General features: G+C 37.1%; 1 protein-coding gene across 1 annotated transcript in view; it reads right to left on the bottom strand.

The window, feature by feature from the left end:
* Positions 1-2381: 2381 nt before the first annotated feature.
* Positions 2382-19354, bottom strand: part of LOC134754627 (uncharacterized) — a 106169-nt gene continuing 89196 nt past the window's right edge. Inside the window, exon 2 of the mRNA XM_063690959.1 lies at positions 2382-8088. Within this exon, the coding sequence (XP_063547029.1) occupies positions 5938-7719 (1782 nt within the window). The 5' untranslated portion in view covers positions 7720-8088 and the 3' untranslated portion in view covers positions 2382-5937. The remainder of the gene's footprint in view (positions 8089-19354) is intronic.

The raw sequence follows: 19354 nt of genomic DNA, 5'->3' as shown, positions 1-19354 counted from the left end.
ATGGAAATAATGGTTTCAAAGAAACTTATATGTTAATATGATTCTAAAAAACCGGCCAAGTGCGAATCGGACTCGCGCACTAAGGGTTCCGTACCATTACGCAAAAAATAGGCAAAAAAATCACGTCTGTTTGTATGGGAAGTTCCCATTGGGAACCCACTTTTATATTTGAGTTGATTGAATGAAAGGTAAATTGCGGTTTACGATTTATGACGTATTAAAAAAAAACTACTTACTAGATCTCGATCAAACCTACATCATATAATATTGTCTTCGGTTACCGCGATAGTTACTCATGAAATAAAACTATGAAAACGGATTATATCGCGTATATTGAATTTATAATACATCCCGACGTTTCGAACTCTTTACAGCGTTCGTGGTCAACGGGTGACTGAGGAAAATTACAAAATGCAAAAATACCCACATACTAAAATAATGAACAATCATAGACTACAAACTTTAAGGCTGGTTGTACATGCAAAATCGGTTCATAAGGCTAGTTATACACTATAATTATTTTTCAAGTAAAGATATATATATATACGCGATAAAAAAAACTATGCCGGCTCCAACCCTACACCACGGACCCGAGAAGATTTAATTCCCTCCTAAATTGTAGGAGGGTATCCCAATATGGGACCGGCAACAAACTCGCTGTTGGGAATTAAATCTTCTCGGGTCCGTGGTGTAGGGTTGGAGCCGGCATAGTTTTTTATCGCGTATATATATATATCTTTACTTGAAAAATAATTATAGTGTATAACTAGCCTTATGAACCGATTTTGCATGTACAACCAGCCTTAAAGTTTGTAGTCTATGATTGTTCATTATTTTAGTATGTGGGTATTTTTGCATTTTGTAATTTTTCCTCAGTCACCCGTTGACCACGAACGCTGTAAAGAGTTCGAAACGTCGGGATGTATTATAAATTCAATATACGCGATATAATCCGTTTTCATAGTTTTATTTCTACATCATATATTTTTTTTAGTTTTATCATTCTCTTATTTTAGAAGTTACAGGGGGGGGGGGGACACATTTTACCACTTTGGAAGTGTCTCTCGCGCAAACTATTCAGTTTAGAAAAAAAATATATTAGAAACCTCAATATCATTTTTGAAGACCTATCCATAGATACCCCACACGTATTGGTTTGATAATTTTTTTTAAGATAGAGGTGTATATTTTTCCTGCATTTTTCATAATTAATTTAAAAAAATATACTTCCAATGTGTTAAGGTTAGCGCTTTGCATAAAACTATTCCAAATTTCAAATCGATAGCTTTAGTAGTTCAGACTGACAGACAGACAGACGGACAGAGTCGCACCATAAGGGTTCCTTTTGTACCTTTTTGATACGGAACCCTGAAAAGAGCAATTTTGAGAATAGTATGAAAAACACTTGTGTATAAAACATTTTTCTTGTCAAGGTCAAGTTTTTATTGCAGGATTTCTCAAAATTCCCGTTATATTGAATGATTCTATTTTTACCATCATAATCGACGATTAATTTCATATGTATATTCAAAGATAGATATAACTCCGTAATAGATGGATACAGTCTAAGGAAAAAACGTGCCTCGAAAATCACGAAAATTTGATTCTCGATCAGATGGCGCCACTAGTTTTGGCCTACTCTCGTATAGAGGGCGTTGACTGTTTCGTTTGTTATTTATAATTTTAACGCATACCAGTGAAAGAACATGGGTCAAAATCATATAAAAATAATTAATGCAAATAAAAAAATCATTTATCCATATTTAAATACAATCTATCGTATTTTTATAAATATTTATTTTTAGTTTTAAAGTGTGTCGACAGATGGCAGTGAATTTACTGGGGTTACAAAATTACTATGACAGTACCGCTCTAGTATAAGTTACTCTATGGTATATTGCAGTATGTATACATTCAATTTGACGAGAGGGGGGGGGGGGGGGGTTATTTCCGAAAATATTCACTTTGTCAAAAAAAAAATCTCAGAGCCCTATTCGTTTTGAAAAACCTATGAGGTGAAAAAAAATACACCCGCACTTTACGTGTAGGGGAGGTACCCTAAAAAATATTTTATTTTTATTTTGTTCTACGACTTTTTTTATTGATTTATATAATCATGCCAAATTTCGGTTTTCTAGCACCAACGAGCACGGAGCAAAGCCTCGGACAGACAGACAGACAAAGGGCGAACATGGCGAAAGTATAAGGGTTCCTAGTTGACTACGGAACCCTAAAAATCGAACTAGGTAGGTACCGATAAATTTAATTACTACAAACATTGCGTAGATAATAAACTGACGGCGTGACAGACAGTCGTTTTAGTCCTATACTACAACAGGGTTTTTGCCAACGCTGTTAGCGCAATGAAAACAATATGCAAATATTTTAAAAACATTTTATTACAAAACTAACGTAGGAAAGTAAAAAATTATGAAATCCAATACGAATCTGTAAATCTTTTAAAAATATGGTAAGTAGGTACAATGATATATTATATTATGACCTGTGTTGTATAATAGTCATAACGGAAGCCGGCGGACGTCAGCCGACAGCTTAGACCTTGGAAGACCTCAGTGATCCGAGTCAGACTCGACACCTCTGACATATATTCACTGATTCTAAAGATTATACAAAATAAGCAAAAATCACAGCTCGGGGTTAATCAAAATACAAATACGATTTTGTGTTTCATGTGTCATCTTAACAATAATTTCAAATAAATAATCAAGGTAGGGTAGTTTCCAGGACGGGTTCTATTTAAGGGTGAAGTGGACAAGGATACCATCGCCGGTGCGAGCGGCGTGTCGCGGATGGCCAGACAGGAGGTTTCCAAATAAATTATCGTTTCGTAACATTATATTTACAGTACGCCGGTCTGTACCATTATCCGTATGCTACTATATCTATTACTATTTTCATCCACAACGCCCCTAAAACTACGCTCATATCTACTACATAAACATTAAAATACTCATGCACGATTTACTTATACATAAACATCTTATAAATAATAATGACTTAATTAATTATTAATAAAATCTAAAATTCAACTCAGGAACAAATGCAATAAAATAAATCATATCATCATAATCTCATTTTCGAAATAAGTCTCAAAACGAACATAGTTTAATATATTACAGGAATATATTAACAACCATTTATGCACTCGCATAATTTAATAAGGTAGCAATAGCTTCTTAAAATATATTGGTAAATCTCTCAATGTGTCTAACCACTTAACTAATCATCTATAAATTCGCTAACTTTCAAAATACCATCTAATGAGATACAAAGTGGTAGGTAGAGTAATTTTTATGACGCAATTAAGGTTTTTGCTTTTATTATTTTCTTTTAAATATATACACAAAATGAGTATTCTCAAAGGCATCCCATCAGGCTTCGTAAAACTACAAACAAATTATATTATTAAGTAGAAAACCATCTAAAAGAAGCATAAATTACCTATATTTTTTTATTGTAGACAGACTCATTCGTTTATACAGGAGCATTTACAGGCAGTGTTTGATCATTTAATAATACTCAAAACGTTACGTCATACATAATATGTAGGTACATCTGGTATATATTACTCTTTATTGGCAAGATGAAATTGAGTACAATATCCTTGCATGCAGATTGGTTCCTGAAATGTGTTCCTGAAATTTCAACATGTCGGTTTAAATTAGAGCGTAATTTCAAATGTATTGCGACGGCGGCTAAGCTCTTGTGATGTGATTCTTAAAAGAATAAGAATCTGATTGTCAATGGATTAGGTATATTAACAGTCACTGAATTATTTCCCTGGCCCTAGACAATATTCCATCTGTAGCCATAGAGAAACTTAATTTAAGATCCGTGTATGTTGGCCCTAACCAGCTGATTTAACGGCCCAAGCAATGCTGCGTCATTCTTCATTTTATTAAAAAAGAGCCATTTCCTGTTGTGGTTACTAAACAAAAAAACTATTTGCGCTTTCCCAAAAACGCTGACTAATCTATTAACGAACACAAAATCCATCTGTGATTTTAGATAAGTATATAGGTAATTTTAAAACGGATTCGTTAAAAGTAGCTTTAGAAAGCTCTATTAGATCTAAATTTGTAAAACAGTGAAAGTGCAATTATGAACTGGAATTGCTCTACAACATTCAATATTAAATAATACACGGAACTGTGATTTATTTGTTTTTATGTACCCAGCAATAGTACTTTACGCTTGCGTGCAAAGTTTTTCGTCATTAAATATCAATAACCTATAAATAAATAATTATTGACCGGTAGCTCTAACCCTAATACTTACCTATTTTTCAGCAGTAGGGCAATTCGAACTTAAAAATGTATGTTAATTTTGTTTTATTTTGACATCACTCGCCTTTTTTTCGTCTCGTTCTAATTGGTGCGAGTTAGATGCGTTTGAGTTTTTTAAAGTTTGACTACCGCTCCTGGTGAGATCTTTGTATGTACAACACTATAAAGTTTAGTAGGTACTTACATATTGTATTTACAAGAGATAAACATTGTCTGTGGAATATAATGAAACAGTACAGACCTCTTAACAAAGAAAAGGAAGGCCAATTTATTACACGAGAAAGGGAGCACAATTTTAAAGACCGACATTGAAATACCGCTTGTTCAAATTTATAGCAATCTGGGAGTAATCAGGCCTCTCCCAGTAAGAGGTGAAAGATGTAATTGGGAATGAGAGCCCGCTCGAGCGAGTGGCGTCCGATAGCGACGCTCATATAACCGGCAGTGTCCGCAATTAGGGCGCTCTGACATGTAATAAATAATAATAATGTACTTATTTTGTTTTTTTTTAAACGATCTGAAATAGATAATGATGACGGATATATGCCTACAAATCTAAGTGATTTTAACGTTGCCTCGCGCAAACTTCTTAATAACTGACAATCCATTTAGAGGTGAGTGGGCTGTATGTAATGTCAAATTTTTGTTTCGTTTTTATTTCGAACAAACTTGATCTAATCATGTACATAACCATGTAGCAATGTAAATAGTTTAAAATTCAAGCTAGTGACATTGCTATAAGATATTCTTTAGACAGAAAAATCTAACCATGACAGTATGTATTTATTTAGCTTTAGGTTGTGGAATTAACTCACATATTTTTTTGTCATCGAATTATTTCCGCCCTTAAAGGATGCTTAATATAAATTTATAAAATACCGAATGCTTTTTACTTTGTTTTAGTATATATGCCTTTTCAAAAAATAAAACCGCCCACCAAACTGAAAGGATATCGATGAGATTGAGATACGATAGTCGAGCAGTGAAAGATGGTACTCAGCTATTTTGCTCAATCTTTTGCTCTGTTTTTTTTAGAAAGTTTTGTTGGTCTCACGATGAGAGAGAAATTACCGCGCGGCTCGGCGCGGCGCCGCCGCTGTGCAGTCATCCCAGTACGCTCGTCAAACACTTTGCGTCTTATAATACCTATTAAATATGCTAGAGGGGATGGTTTATTCAAAAAATAAACGAGTATCCCTAAATCGTCAGGAACCAAACTGTGTGCAAAAATTACAAACATACCTACCTATGACTTTAACGTTACATTAAAATAAATGTAGCTATATGACTAATAAATACGAAATGTACTTAGATTTTATGATAATCTCATAACTAAACTTAATAGTACCTGTCCTTAGCTAAAGCTAGACGTGTGTTCGGTAACGGACGGAAATACATACAAATTAACAAAACGAAGACTGCGGACTTCCTTCATATTTCTTCAATATTTTATAACTGCCATTCTTTGAGATAATTACTACTTTACCTTAGCACCTTACCAAATTCATCTGTGATGTTTCAGCCTTTAGGTATTTGCTTAAAATACAATTGTTATCACTGTGACAAAGTTCTATTGACTATTAACGTAAAAGATCGATGTACGATTAGTGTAGCAATAATATGAGGGCGGTTACCGCTGCTTGGCGGGCTTTGGCTGGCCGTTGGCCGCGGCAGTCTTCTGCGCGATGTGTGTCTGGTAGTGCTTTGCGAGATGCGCTTTCTGACGGAAGCTCTTGCCGCACAGCGAGCACGAAAAGGGCTTCTCGCCCGTGTGCGTGCGAACGTGCACATTCACAGAGTATTTGTCCTTGAAGCCCTTTGAGCAGATGGAGCAGTAGTGCAATGACCGCTCTTTCCGCACGCCGTTCGAAGTGGATGTGGCGGGCTGGATTGCTGTACCTGTTTGAGGCTGTGCCGCGGGCGGCGAGCTCTTGTTTGCGATACGTTTATACTTCTTGCTGACCGTCTTGGTGCTGGTGACGGCGGGCGAAGCCGTGACCAGCTGCATGTGCGGCAGCTGCACCTCGCCCGCGGGGATCATGGTCACAATATCGCCGTTAACGTGGTGGATGTTGTATACGCCACGCGCCGGTTCTAGCGGCTCTACCGTGCAGAACGGCTGCACAGACTCGCCTAGCTCCGTCGCTATCCTCTTTAGCTTTTCATAGTCTTCTGGGTAATTAGCATCCAGTTGTGACAATATAATGTCATCCACACTTTGCGTCGACGTCGGGTTGTCACCGTTCGTGATCACTGCCGTATTAGGATCTTCTAGTAAGATGGAAATGTTGACGTTACCTGTTGGTGTGTGAATCAACAGCTCGGTATCGCCGTCTTTGCTGTCGTGGTACATGGAAGGAACGTCGGATTTATTATTGTTGTTAATTATAACTCTTTTCAATTCCGTTGTTGCGTCCAGTTTCTTTTGTACCGTACTATATCTAATGAAAGCTTTTCCTTGTAATGCACTTCTTAATAGAGATTCATTTGTGTCGGTATTTTGATCGGTTAGCTTCCAATCATTGTTATTATTGTTAAACTCAACCGAACTTTCTAATAGTGGTGTGCCAATTACAGAACTACGAGAGTCGTCCCTTTTATCGTTAGACTGAAAATCGTTGTCTTCATAACTAAAGGGTTCCACTTTAACTAGATCACTTGAGGCTAAATCTGGATTCTGACTATCCGTTTCACTTTCTTCGTAGCTATAGCTTTCAACTTTCGGAAGCACATTAGAACTCAAGGAATCTTGATTGAAATCATTTGGAAATCCGTTCATATTTAGTATGGATTCAAGATCTAAGGAGGAGTTATTATCTATATCGGTAGGGCTGGACATAGATACGTCTTCTTCCTTGGTCCAATACCTGTTGGTACTTGATTCATGTATATCTTGGTTGAGTACCGTGAGGGTGTATATTTGTCCATCCGTATTGTTACTGATAAGTTTATTAGAAATAGCGGTGTCAGTACATGGGTGCGCGCTGTTTATCTCGCTGTCCTGGTTCCAGTAGTATTTATTGAGATCCTCTAGCATCGCGGTCTCGAGGCGGTCCCGGTCGCGATCTACATTCCAGATGGAGTCGAAGCTCTGCAGCGTGGTGGAGGCGGCGGGCATGGCGGCTGCGGGCGCCGGCGAGGGCGCAGTCGTCACCGCCAGCAGGCTGTTGTTGTTCTGCTCCTTGGGTTCCTCCGACAGCAACGGGTTAGAGCGGGAGTCGGGTGATTCCATAAACACGTTCACCGAACGCATCTGTTGTTTATACTGGGCGTCTGTAACTTCGTTCGATGTCACGAAGTCAAAAAAATCTGATTTTGACAATTCTGGGGCAGTGGCCGTCATGACTACCGATTCGATTACTGTAACCGAGGGAGACGACCCGGCAGTCGTCTGTTCACAGGTTTGTTGCATGTATAACACCTTTATTGTTCAGGTTTGCCTTTGTACTACAATAAATAAATCTACTTTTATATATGTATGTGAATTCTAACCAGGTATGACTTGTACTTTATTGGCAGTCGCTAGTGCGTCGGTAACTGAAAGTGCAGTGTGCGGTTCGGGAGCGGCGCGCGGCTACTCGAGCTTGCCCAACTTGCTCAACGTAATGGGTGGACCAATGGAGTGTGCGAACTTGATCCGTACATTCCTTTTTCCCATTATTTACTCCAGCCTAAGCCTTGCCTAGCAAAGACTCAGTACACACGGCTCTCAGTGGCGGCAGTGAAGAGCTCGGTAGTGTTTGCCATGATTCCAGTATTTCGTGCGAAGGTGTGGTTTAATCTGAAACGAAAGAATTTATATTTCAACAATCGCTTGCAACACATAATGCTATGTACATTTATATTATATTAAGTTATACCGATCGTAAATTATAAATGCCTAAAAAAGTATAAATCATATGCCAGGCAGTTAAAAATTAATTATATGTATAATTCTACCGTATCAAGGCCGTTAATGGTGGCATCGTTGATAGGATAGTGTATTTAGAATGTTGAATGATTTTAAGCTTCACTTGGTTCACGATTCCAGATCCTGTAGCAAACCGGGCCGAGTCAGTCACGCCGCCATCGGGGTGTGTTCTGGTACGGGGGGGGGGGGGGCTGTCTCTATCGGAGGACTAATATGGTAGAGTGCACTTCACCTAAATTATTCAGTGAGATAAACAACTCTAAACGTCGTTTTATTGGCTGCGTTCCGTTAAGGTCCAGTAAGTTCGTGTTCTTTTTCACTCTGAGTGAGCGTAAGCGTGAGGGAGAGCGCGGATATCATGTTTTTTTTTTAATTTAAATTTTTTGTGTTTTAAAAATAAAAACAGTGATTGCTAAGTTCCCTCAAGCATAATATTGCTCATTTTTAGAAATAATTTTCATATGTTTAGCTTTTGTGCAAAATACATTATAATTTTTTAAAGTGCATTTTTACCTATACCTATATGTTCGTGATAGATTTTTCAAAGGTATTTACCTGTTATGGCTTAATAGATTACGAAACTGAAATATTAGAACAGAAACACTTTTACAAGCAATGTTTAAATGATTGTCTGTTTGTTGAACATAAAAACTTATAAATGCCATAAGTATTGTTTTTGTACTAATGCCTAAAACTAATACTATTTAAAAAAATATTAAACGGGATATAGTTTCGGCTGTGGTTTAGGTATTTATCTAGTTAGTTAGTGCATTGTTTGCCATCGTATTTTCACGGAAACGCACGAACGTGCTATGCTATTTCAGTCAGTCTCACGGCGCGATTCGGGAAATGAATTAGAGATTCACTAGATATGAAATAGTAAAGATATTTGACGTCCCACGGGTAAAGGTACCTTATGGTGGTTGGCGCTTACGCTATTATTAACGCCGCTCCAATTGTATCGGCCGCCAACCGCCATAGGGTACCTTTTGCCGTGGAATGTCACATATCTTTACTATTTCATATCTTGTGAATCTCTAATTCATTTCTCGAATCGCGCTGTCAGTACTATAAGTACTGAGGTTGACAGAACTAGCATGACAAATACGAACGTTTCCGAGATAATACGATGGCAAACAATTATGCACTATATCGGACGATAGTCGATATCTACAATGTGACGAACTGCAATAGTTTTACTGTTAAAGTGATCAGTAGGAGATGTAAAGTGAGAAAGGCTGTCAAACGATACGGCACGAACCAGAGCCGGGCCGCGGACCGAAACAGCGCGGTGTCAGCTTGCGACAGCTGATATGTGACGTGCTGCTATTTAACCAAATATTACTTATTAACGCCACGAATATAGTCCGACACATGAGACATTTATGATCATATTATGTTCAAGTTTATTTCAAAATCAATGTTTTCTATCGTTTTCAGTTTATCCTGACTGTTGTCTGTGTGTTAACTGATGAATCTCATGAGTCATGATAAATAGAGACGATTCTACGAGACCTGTTCACATGAGGCAGACACTATAATAATGTCATCAAAATTGTAAAACGCCGCACCTCGAGCGTGTTAAGTTGTCTTGAATCAAATGATTCCTTTACAGATCTTCTATTGCCTTGTTTTCAGGTTTTTTTGTTATCATTAATTAAGGCTGTAACTATTATCAGAACGCGTTGCCTTTTAGTTTGAGGAGCAGAGCGAAGCAAATGAAAATCTCATCTCATGCCAAATCAAGGCAAATAAACGCTTCTCTCAAATAAGCTAATTTGTTTAAATTTACTAAGAATCTCCATAGTGTAACACTTTTTGACTAATATTTAATTAACTACGGACATTTAAATACTAGAATTGTTTGCGTCTTATGCGTTATTTTCCAGAGAAACTTGTGAGCTATAGTTATGTAGTAAAGTACCTATCGCATAGCTCCAGTCCAGGAAAGGACATTTCGAAGGTTTAGCAAAACGACACGGCGCATGTCAATTTAGGCATACGTCTAATTGCAGGTAAAATTATACTCGTCAATGCAGCCACGGCGAATGATAGTAATGAAGGCTGTGAAACGAATCTTTAACTGGCGGCAGTAACGTTAAATACCTACGCGGCCATCATGCATCCGGTCAAAGTAGAGAACACCCTAAAGGGGCCCACTGACTATCAGTCCGCTGGACGATGTCGGCCTGTCAGTTGTTCGGAACTGTTAAATTTTTGTTCTAACTGACAGGCCGATATCGTCCGGCGGACTGATAATCAGTGGGCCCCTTAAACTCGTCACTACAAACGTCCGCAATAGCAGTCTCTATAGGTAGATTCTTAATGCCTTCACATTCATTGATTTTTTTGCATTTTAACAGTTTCTTTATATATTTAAAATTTTATGTTTTAACAGGCGTATTCTAATTTTAATTATAGGATATGATTTCGATCTGTTTTAGATGTGAATCGGATCGGTCAATGCCAAAAGTGACATTTCTTCAACCAGCACGTCACTTTTGACACTGACACATCCGATCTATATCTAATCATTATCATAATCTATAATTAAAATTAGAATCCGCCTGTACCTATGTTTTCAACAAAAAAAAACATGAATAATATAATATTGCATTTGTGCTGTTTTATTAAATTAGTTCCAAAGGCAGCTTTCCCGCCTCCTCGGGTTTCTTACTAATAGCGGATATGTTATTAATAGGAATACCGGAAAAAGGGATGAATGTAACAGGATATTGGATTACAGACACGACAACAGAAAGATGATACTATACAGTATGTCTCTGATCATGGGGCTTTAAATTCAGGGCTCGATTCTACTCGCTAAACTGAGCTACTTTTATTATGGGACCAACCCCGAAACCGCGAAAAAAAACTTGGCTTTTTCATACATTTTGGCTGATCAGATGTCGACGTTTTCTATGGAAAAGCCAACAAAATATTCGCGATTTTAGGGTTGGTCCCATAATAAAAGTAGCTCAGTTTAGCGATCATGCTCAGAGCCCCATGATCAGAGACATACTGTATAAATGTTTGTAAAAAGCACAGCGCGTTGATGTCTAATTCTACTATTTATTGAGTAGAATACAAGCTACGTAGTAGCTATAGTTAGGTAGGCACTTGTACTAGCTTGTAGAAGCAGATGTTTGAAAAGTTAAGATTTTAGAAAAGACAAAGAAACATTTCCTATTTAATGTATTCTAATTATAATATACTTAATAAGTATTTAAAATAAAACAACAAACTGTAGGTATGGAAAGCGGAGCAAGCGACAGCCGGTAGGTACGGTACCCGACGTCGGTAGTAATAGATAGCACCTACTAACTAAACTTATAAATGCCGATAGAAATTTGTAGTTTGTAATAGATAATGGCAATAAAATAATGATGAACGCTCACGAGTTAGTTGTCGGTGCAGTCGATGTTAATATGTAGGTATTATAGTATAAATCAGATCAAACCACTCGTTCATCGCGGGAATCCAGCTGAACAGAAAAACGATCCGATTACCAGTACCAATATGGAATTCTTGAAACATTAAGAGTACCTGCCTAATAAAATAATGTACCTATAGGCCAGGAAATAAATGCCCAAAAAAAGGTATAGAGGGAAATGCAAGGAACACAATTTTTAACTTCGTAGCTTTGTTTGGACTAGATAGGAGATGAACATATCAAAAGTCCCCGGCCGTAACCCTGGTGCTGGGGGGGAGGGGGGTTTAAAGGTTCCATTTTTCGGTTTTTTTATTATATCTCGGAAACTATGCGTCTGAGCGACTTGGCTACTTATATTAAATGAAAAGAGATTTAATTTGTTACAAGTCTTATTCAGTCAAGTTTTTCGATATCTTGTATAGTTTTTGAGATATCCGCTCTTGAAGGTTTATTTAGGGCTCTCATTTTTATCTTGATTATCTACATCAGTGAAGCTGCTAGGCCGGGTTTGGGATCGTTTTCGTATAAATCGGGGGTGCTGAATTCATTTATGGTATCAACATTGACACCATTCCTAAGTAAAAACAAAATTTAAAGAAATGATTTTTTGTAAAACTCCTCTTTACGCTTAAACCGCCGAACCGATTTCATTGAAAGATCAGAGTACAGAGTACAGAGATGGTTTGAGTCCCGGGACAGTTCATAGGATGGTTTTTATAACCAAAATCATCTCTTAAGGGTGTGAAAAGTGGGGTGGAAATTTGTATGGGGAATCAATAACCGCTGAACCTATTTAAATAATATTTGGGATGGTCTACATGTTTGATTTAGTTGATAATGATACCAAACATGACTTCAAACCTAAATTTAAACAGTATTAACCTCAGGAATTCAACTTCAGTGAAGAAGCTGAATTCCCTTCATACCAAATTTCACACTTTCAAAGTATGATTTTTGAGATAAAAACTATATCATATCCTGTCTCGGGACTTAAAACACCTATTTACCAAATTTCAACTAAGACGGTTCAGCGGTTTAAGCGTGAAGAGGAGTTAAATAAAAGTTATTTGATTATAGTTTATACGTTTTTACTTCGGAAAGGTGTATTGTTGATACCATAAATGAATTCAGCACCCCCGATTTATACGAAAACGTTACCAAACCCGGTCTAGCAGCTTTACTGATGTAGATAATCAAGATAAAAATGAGAGCCCTAAATAAACCTTCAAGAGCGGATATCAAAGACTATACAAGATATCGATAAACTTGACTGAATAAAACTTGTAACAAATTAAATCTCTTTTCATTTTGTATAAGTGGCCAAGTCGCTCAGACGCATAGTTTCCAAGATATAATCGAAAAACCGAAAAATGGAACCTTCAAACCCCCTCCCCCCCAGCACAAGGGTTACGGCCGGGGACTTTTGATATGTTCATCTCCTAACTAGTCCAAACAAAGCTACGAAGTTAAAAATTGTGTTCCTTGCATTTCCCTCTATACCTTCTTATTGCTTGGCCTACTAGTGCAAGTTTTAATGGTAAAATACATTTCTGAAATGACAAAGTTGCGCGTTGACGAATGCATGCAAACCGCATAAGACGACAGATGAATTCGTCATACAATCGTCATGACTACCATGCTGCAAAACCATTTACAGGCCAATTCTAGTTTGTTATTAGATCTGTTTCTGTCAGTATCATAATGGAAACAGATCTAATAACTAAAACTAGAATTGGCCTGTTAGATGCTTGAGGGGTAGCACCATAAAAGTACGTTTTTGCATTGCAAATTATGTACCTATTATTAAATATTCGGCAATAACAGGGGTGGAGGCAGAGTGGTTCAGGCATCCAACTTTCCATCCGGAGCTCAAAGGTTCGTACCAATGAGTTTACCCCAAATTATGTACGGAATATAATTTGACATTTACCACTAGCTAGGTGTACCTATGAGATGTCGCCAACCCACAGCAGTGCTCACATGTTCCTATCCTTTCTACGCAAGATGCTAGCACAAGCAGCACGCAATCGCCAGATAAAGATGACGTACGTAGAACGTGCGGTCTACGTTAGAAATAGCAAAGTCAAGCCACGGCTCCCTCCCAAGCCGGGGATCGTGAATTCGATTGGCGGTTAACTCATGAGTAATATGAAAATTACCTACAGATAAATTTGTAATGTTCAAACATGTTACTAAATAAGCTGTCAAAATCAGGCCTACGATGTTTACACCTTTTACATGATGCGTCTTACTAGGTATACTTTTATAGGTCATTTCATGGCAACATGGCTAATTTTCTCTGTGTTAAATTATTACTTTTAAGCATTAGTTATATTGATAAGTACTTAAATTTACATCATAATACTTGCACTAAACCGTTGTCTTTAATAATAAACCTTGAATTTATTTAAATTATCAGCCAACAACGCAATGAAATGCGTAATCTGAGCGTTTATGGATCAAAATTTCCCCACTCGTGCATAAAATTCAAATTGTAAAAATGATTTTCAGTTGAATGAACGGATTAACAAAACTTTCGGTTGGTTTCGAGCAGTAGAACTTGTTTCGCTGATCTAGGTCAAATGATTAAACGCGTGGAGTCGCTTGTCTTATTTAGTCCTTAGGGATAATTTAAACGACTGAGACTGTAGTCTGAAGGTAAAATATGTTTATTTTGATGCTTTTTACTTTATTATGCTTAGGTCTACGTTGTGTGTAAATATTTATTTTAGTGTACCTACTGGTATATATTTCACTAGTAAATTTTCAGTTTTGTTTTAGTTTTTTTTTTTTTTACTTAATGATTTTATTTTACATGATACCTTGATACCTCTGAAATTATAGATTGACGATACCGGAATGAACAAAAGGTATTAAAAAATGCTTTTTTTCAGTTTTTTCGCTCCACCCTATATACTATATGTGCACTATGTGTTATATATATACACCGTGTCCAATAAGTCCGAATACACATCTTTTTACCTTGGCCCTAAAGACATACGGATTACAGGACATCAAATTCTTATTTTAAGAGGCCGGTGTCGATTTTAGTCGAAAAAATGTAAAATTGATATATTTAGTCGATGAATTGTACACCTTTTGTTACCAAATTGAAATAACAAGTACTGGTTTTTATTAGCACGACTTCTTTTCTTGCCTTTTATCAGATCAATTTTTTGAAAACAGACTTACTAAATTAGTAATGATTTTTTTTCTGAAGGACGTTTAGGTAAACGCGCGTAAAGCACTGATTTTGTCGCTCTTATTTGTAAATTTCGTAAAGTTTGGACTGCTAAAAATGGTAAATTTGTATGACACATATTCTGTACTTGACCTTTATCAGATTAGATTTTTGTTATATGACTATATGTTATGTTCGAGGAAATGAAAGTTAAACGAATTCAATTTTCTCCAGAAATTACTTCAAAACAAGTAACAATTTCTCTGAAAATCGACTTAATTTCAACGTAATTTGAATACTTGAATAATCTACAACATTTGCTGAAACTATTCGTATACATCAATTTGTATAATTTACCACCATAATTTTTTGATGAATTTTTAAAAACTGCCCCTTCATATATTACCGGTGACGCACGCTCGCGACCTCATTATTAAAAGGCAAGATGAGAAAACGTGCTAATAGAAACCAATACTTGTTATTTAGATATTACGTAACAAAACGTGTATAATTTCAACGACTAAATCTATCAATTTTAAATTTTTGCTCCAAAGTCGACTACGGCCTCTTAATATCGGTGCACAATATTTTGAGGGTGGATCTTGGATGTCATGCTTATAAAAAACGCTAAGTACATGGCATTTGCGAAGCGACTAAGAAGAAGAGAGTGCAAAGATGATACTTTCTTGGCACGCAGATGTCGAGTTTATATTTTCTGACGAGAAACTGTTTGTGTTAGAACAGCCTCATAATGCTCAAAATGATCGATTGTGGGCACCACGAATAGGACATTCCGGACAACAAGACAAATGTTCCTAGGTTCCAGAGCTCACCATCGGTCATGGTGTGGGGTGCAGTATGTAAGAGGGGTAAACTACCTTTAGTATTTATAGATAAAGGCGTTACGATTAACGCACTTTATTATAAAACCGAGGAGGTTTTAGAGAAGATTGTTGCCCCAAATTTAAAATGTATGTTTGGGAATGAATATTATGTGTTCCAACAAGACGGAGCTCCTAATTCACACACGGCAAATGCTGTTCAAGCTTGGTGTCAAGTTAATTTGACAGATTATTTGCCGAAACATGAATGGCAACCGAGATCTCCAGACTTGAACGTATTAGATTATTTTGTATGGTCGTACATGGTTTCGAAACTACATGATTATAGAATCATAAACCTGGATCATTTAAAAAAGGTTATCGAGCGTATTTGGGACGAAATGCCAATGGAAATGGTGCGTGCTGCGTGTGATTCATTCGAGAAGCGTTTGAGGCTGGTAAAAAAAGTTTAAGGTGGAGTTATTCCGAAACATTTGTTGTAAATATATTATATAAGTTTGCCAAATATAATTTGTAGTAACTATTCGTACATTTGTTTTATTTAATATTTGTACTGTATTCGTATTTATTGGACACGGTGTATATAAAGGTTGAAGTAAGTAAACTGCTTAAAAGTCTGCTTATGTAACATTTTATTGCCATAAATGTTAGTTTCATTCAATAGATGGTGCGCCTAGGCGGGTAGGTAGCGTAGCGATGCATGTGGGTTAACGAGACGTTGCGAAAGATTGCTGCGCGAGTGCCTGCGAACAGCCGCCAACTGGATCACGACGCGGCACCGGCCCGACAGCGAGCACCACTAAGCTGGAAACACTATTAATGCGACTCCACGTGTCTATATCCGAAGTACTCTACGTATTACAATTACGCGATTACACAAAATGCTTGCAATTTTATCACGTTTCAATCATGTTTTCTGCGTCTGAGTGTATGGCATTGAGTTTGGACTAGAACACACTGTGTGCGCGGCGTCAGGTGGCACCATCGCGTATCGCCAGCTAACACACCGTACAAAACACATATATGGTGTTAATTGGACTCAAATACGTTGGATCGCGTGGCATTGCAATTGCATTGGTTTAATTCACAATGGAACACGTATTAGCTGTTCCCCGATACTGCCATGAGCAAATCCACTCACCTAGGAGTTGGGCAGACCGGAACGTTCGAACTTTAGAAGATAGGAGAGGCGGGAATCCAGTTTAACAATGTCGGTGATTCTAAGTGGACGACACCCAGGGGTAGGCAGGGTAAACCTTCCAGTGAATGAACAAAATCACGTTTTTTGTCTTAAATAAGAAATTTAGCGATTTATACCACTTGTCGTATTTTTTTGTTATTAACAACTCTATTTCCTATGCAATGGCAACCCGTGATAAATTTATTTTCGACCAGTTTGAATGTGACTGGCGTTTGAAATTTACATGTTTCTGGTTTTGAAGTTTTGTATGGAAAAAAATGATCCCAGATAAGGACAGTGTACGTTTGGAGCAGAATCAGCAGAATATGAAGTGTTTATTTTATGGTTACCTGTACAAAGTTTAGTTATTTGGTTAGATTAAGAGTTAAACCTTCTATAAATGTACACTTTGTCGGCGTATTACGCGACTCAGTATTTATTTTTTATAGTTCTATTACTGGCTTATCAAATTTTCTGAAACCAGTAAATGAACGGTGTGCTCATTTACTGGTGTCATGTAGATTTAATTTTTATTCTAGATTTATATATAAACGAAATGGTATTGAGCTTGTTTTTTGTGATTCTGCATAGAAAACGATCCTGATTCATTCAGCCAGTATTGGAACAAACCAAATTTATATAGTCCATTTACTAGATTTTTCATGCCTATGTATGAACAATACAACATTTGGCTTGTTCATGTATTAGATTTCTACTACATTCTAATCTATTTGAAATCAATATGGAGGGGATAAAAAGATATGAATGCGTTCGCTATACCTACTAGAATACTGGAAACGTTTTTTGTGTTTAAAATGTTTTTAATGCTGATTAAAAAGATTTAAATAATGTTCACTCACTGGGTTTTGCGGTGTTCATCCACTAGTTTTTATGTTCATTCATTAGGTTATTGGGTAGTTTTTGATAAATTCTGCTATAACTCAAAAACTATGAAAGTAATAAGAAATCACAGAAATTACTTTCTTATTTATTAAATGAGGATTGATTAAATTCCAAATAATTGTTCCAATTATTAATGAAGGCTGAGAAATTATTTTTCAAACTTGGATAATTGCTTAAGTGTTCATTCACTGGAGGTCTTACCCTAGTCGGAATTTTTAAGAATTGTGATTATTATTATTAATGTATCTGACCAAATATCGGTAAATAAGACAGATCAGATATTGTTCGTTATCTTTAATTAACCTGAAATAAACGGCCTCGATATCGCCACAACAATGACCGGCTTTATCATTGAGAACCATCGAACGAAGCCTACAAATTGCCTTGTAGGTATGTATTAGCGGCAAAAATAAGCGAACAATTAACGCTAAAGTCTCGATGGCTACGATAGAGTCGCGGCCTGACCCTGCGCTCGCGGTGCGGGGAGAGAGCAGCGCGCACGTAGCCGCGCTGGCTGGATTTCGATCCGCGTCGCGATAACCGGCCAACGACAATGCGACGGATTTAATTGGCGGTCTTACATAGACTTGGCTATTTAATCGAGAAGCTGTTCTTACGTTGATTCAAAATGATACTTTGAAGGTAAGTACACGGAGTTGCGCAGGTGTACTGCGGACGAGACGTGTGAAGAGGCAGCATATATACATACTTTTAAAGCAGGCAACAAATCGGTATTTCACATGTATTTCTACGATACCTACTTACTTACGTTTAGTAGTAGGTAGAGAAGACCAAGACAAGCAGAGAAGCCTGCGCTGGGGTTGATGACGAGGACGATGAAGTAATAAATTTGCATGGTCCTATAAAAATGAGTGACTTTCTACAGTACCTACTTGGTTGTTGTAGCTGATTACCTAACAAAAAAAGAAAAACCTGCCAAGTGCGAGCCGGAATCGCGTTCCAAGGGTTCCGTACATTACACAATTAAAACAATGTATTTGTAGGGTTCCGTACCTCAAATGGAAAAAACGGAACCCTTATAGGATCACTCGTGCGTCTGTCTGTCCGTCTGTCATAGCCTATTTTCTCCGGAACTACTAAGCCAAGCATATTATTCGTAAAAGAAAAGTATTCAAATTCTATACAAATGTTAATCACTAAACGGTGTTCCTATTAGGTATCTTATAATTAAAATATGTAAGTGTATTAGCAAATCCAGTTTATTCCTTAACTGTTTTATTAGTATTACACTATTAAACTTCAGTACGTATACGTAGGCATCTACATTGCAACACTTGCAACATTCGCACCTAGGCCTTACTTACATCAAAATATGTAATATAACGGACTTGTAAAATAACAAAACTGGCGAATCCGTGACAAATAAAGTTGTACTAAACGCGCTCTGTAACGGATGAGCTGGTACATACCTGCTTACCCGATTATCGTCACTTGCGCTCATAAGTTCGCATCACGACGACCCTTGACATTTTGCGGCGAAGAGAAGACGAAATGACCACTTGATCGGCCAGCCTTTGATCTCTCTGTTGCAATTTTATGCCAGATTGCTATGGCCGTAAAACGTATATATTTAAGTT

Source organism: Cydia strobilella, chromosome Z (assembly GCF_947568885.1).
Source record: "Cydia strobilella chromosome Z, ilCydStro3.1, whole genome shotgun sequence".
Taxonomy (NCBI): Eukaryota; Metazoa; Arthropoda; class Insecta; order Lepidoptera; family Tortricidae; genus Cydia; species Cydia strobilella.
Note: the sequence above shows the minus strand (reverse complement) of the source record. Positions and strands in the feature narration are given on the sequence as shown.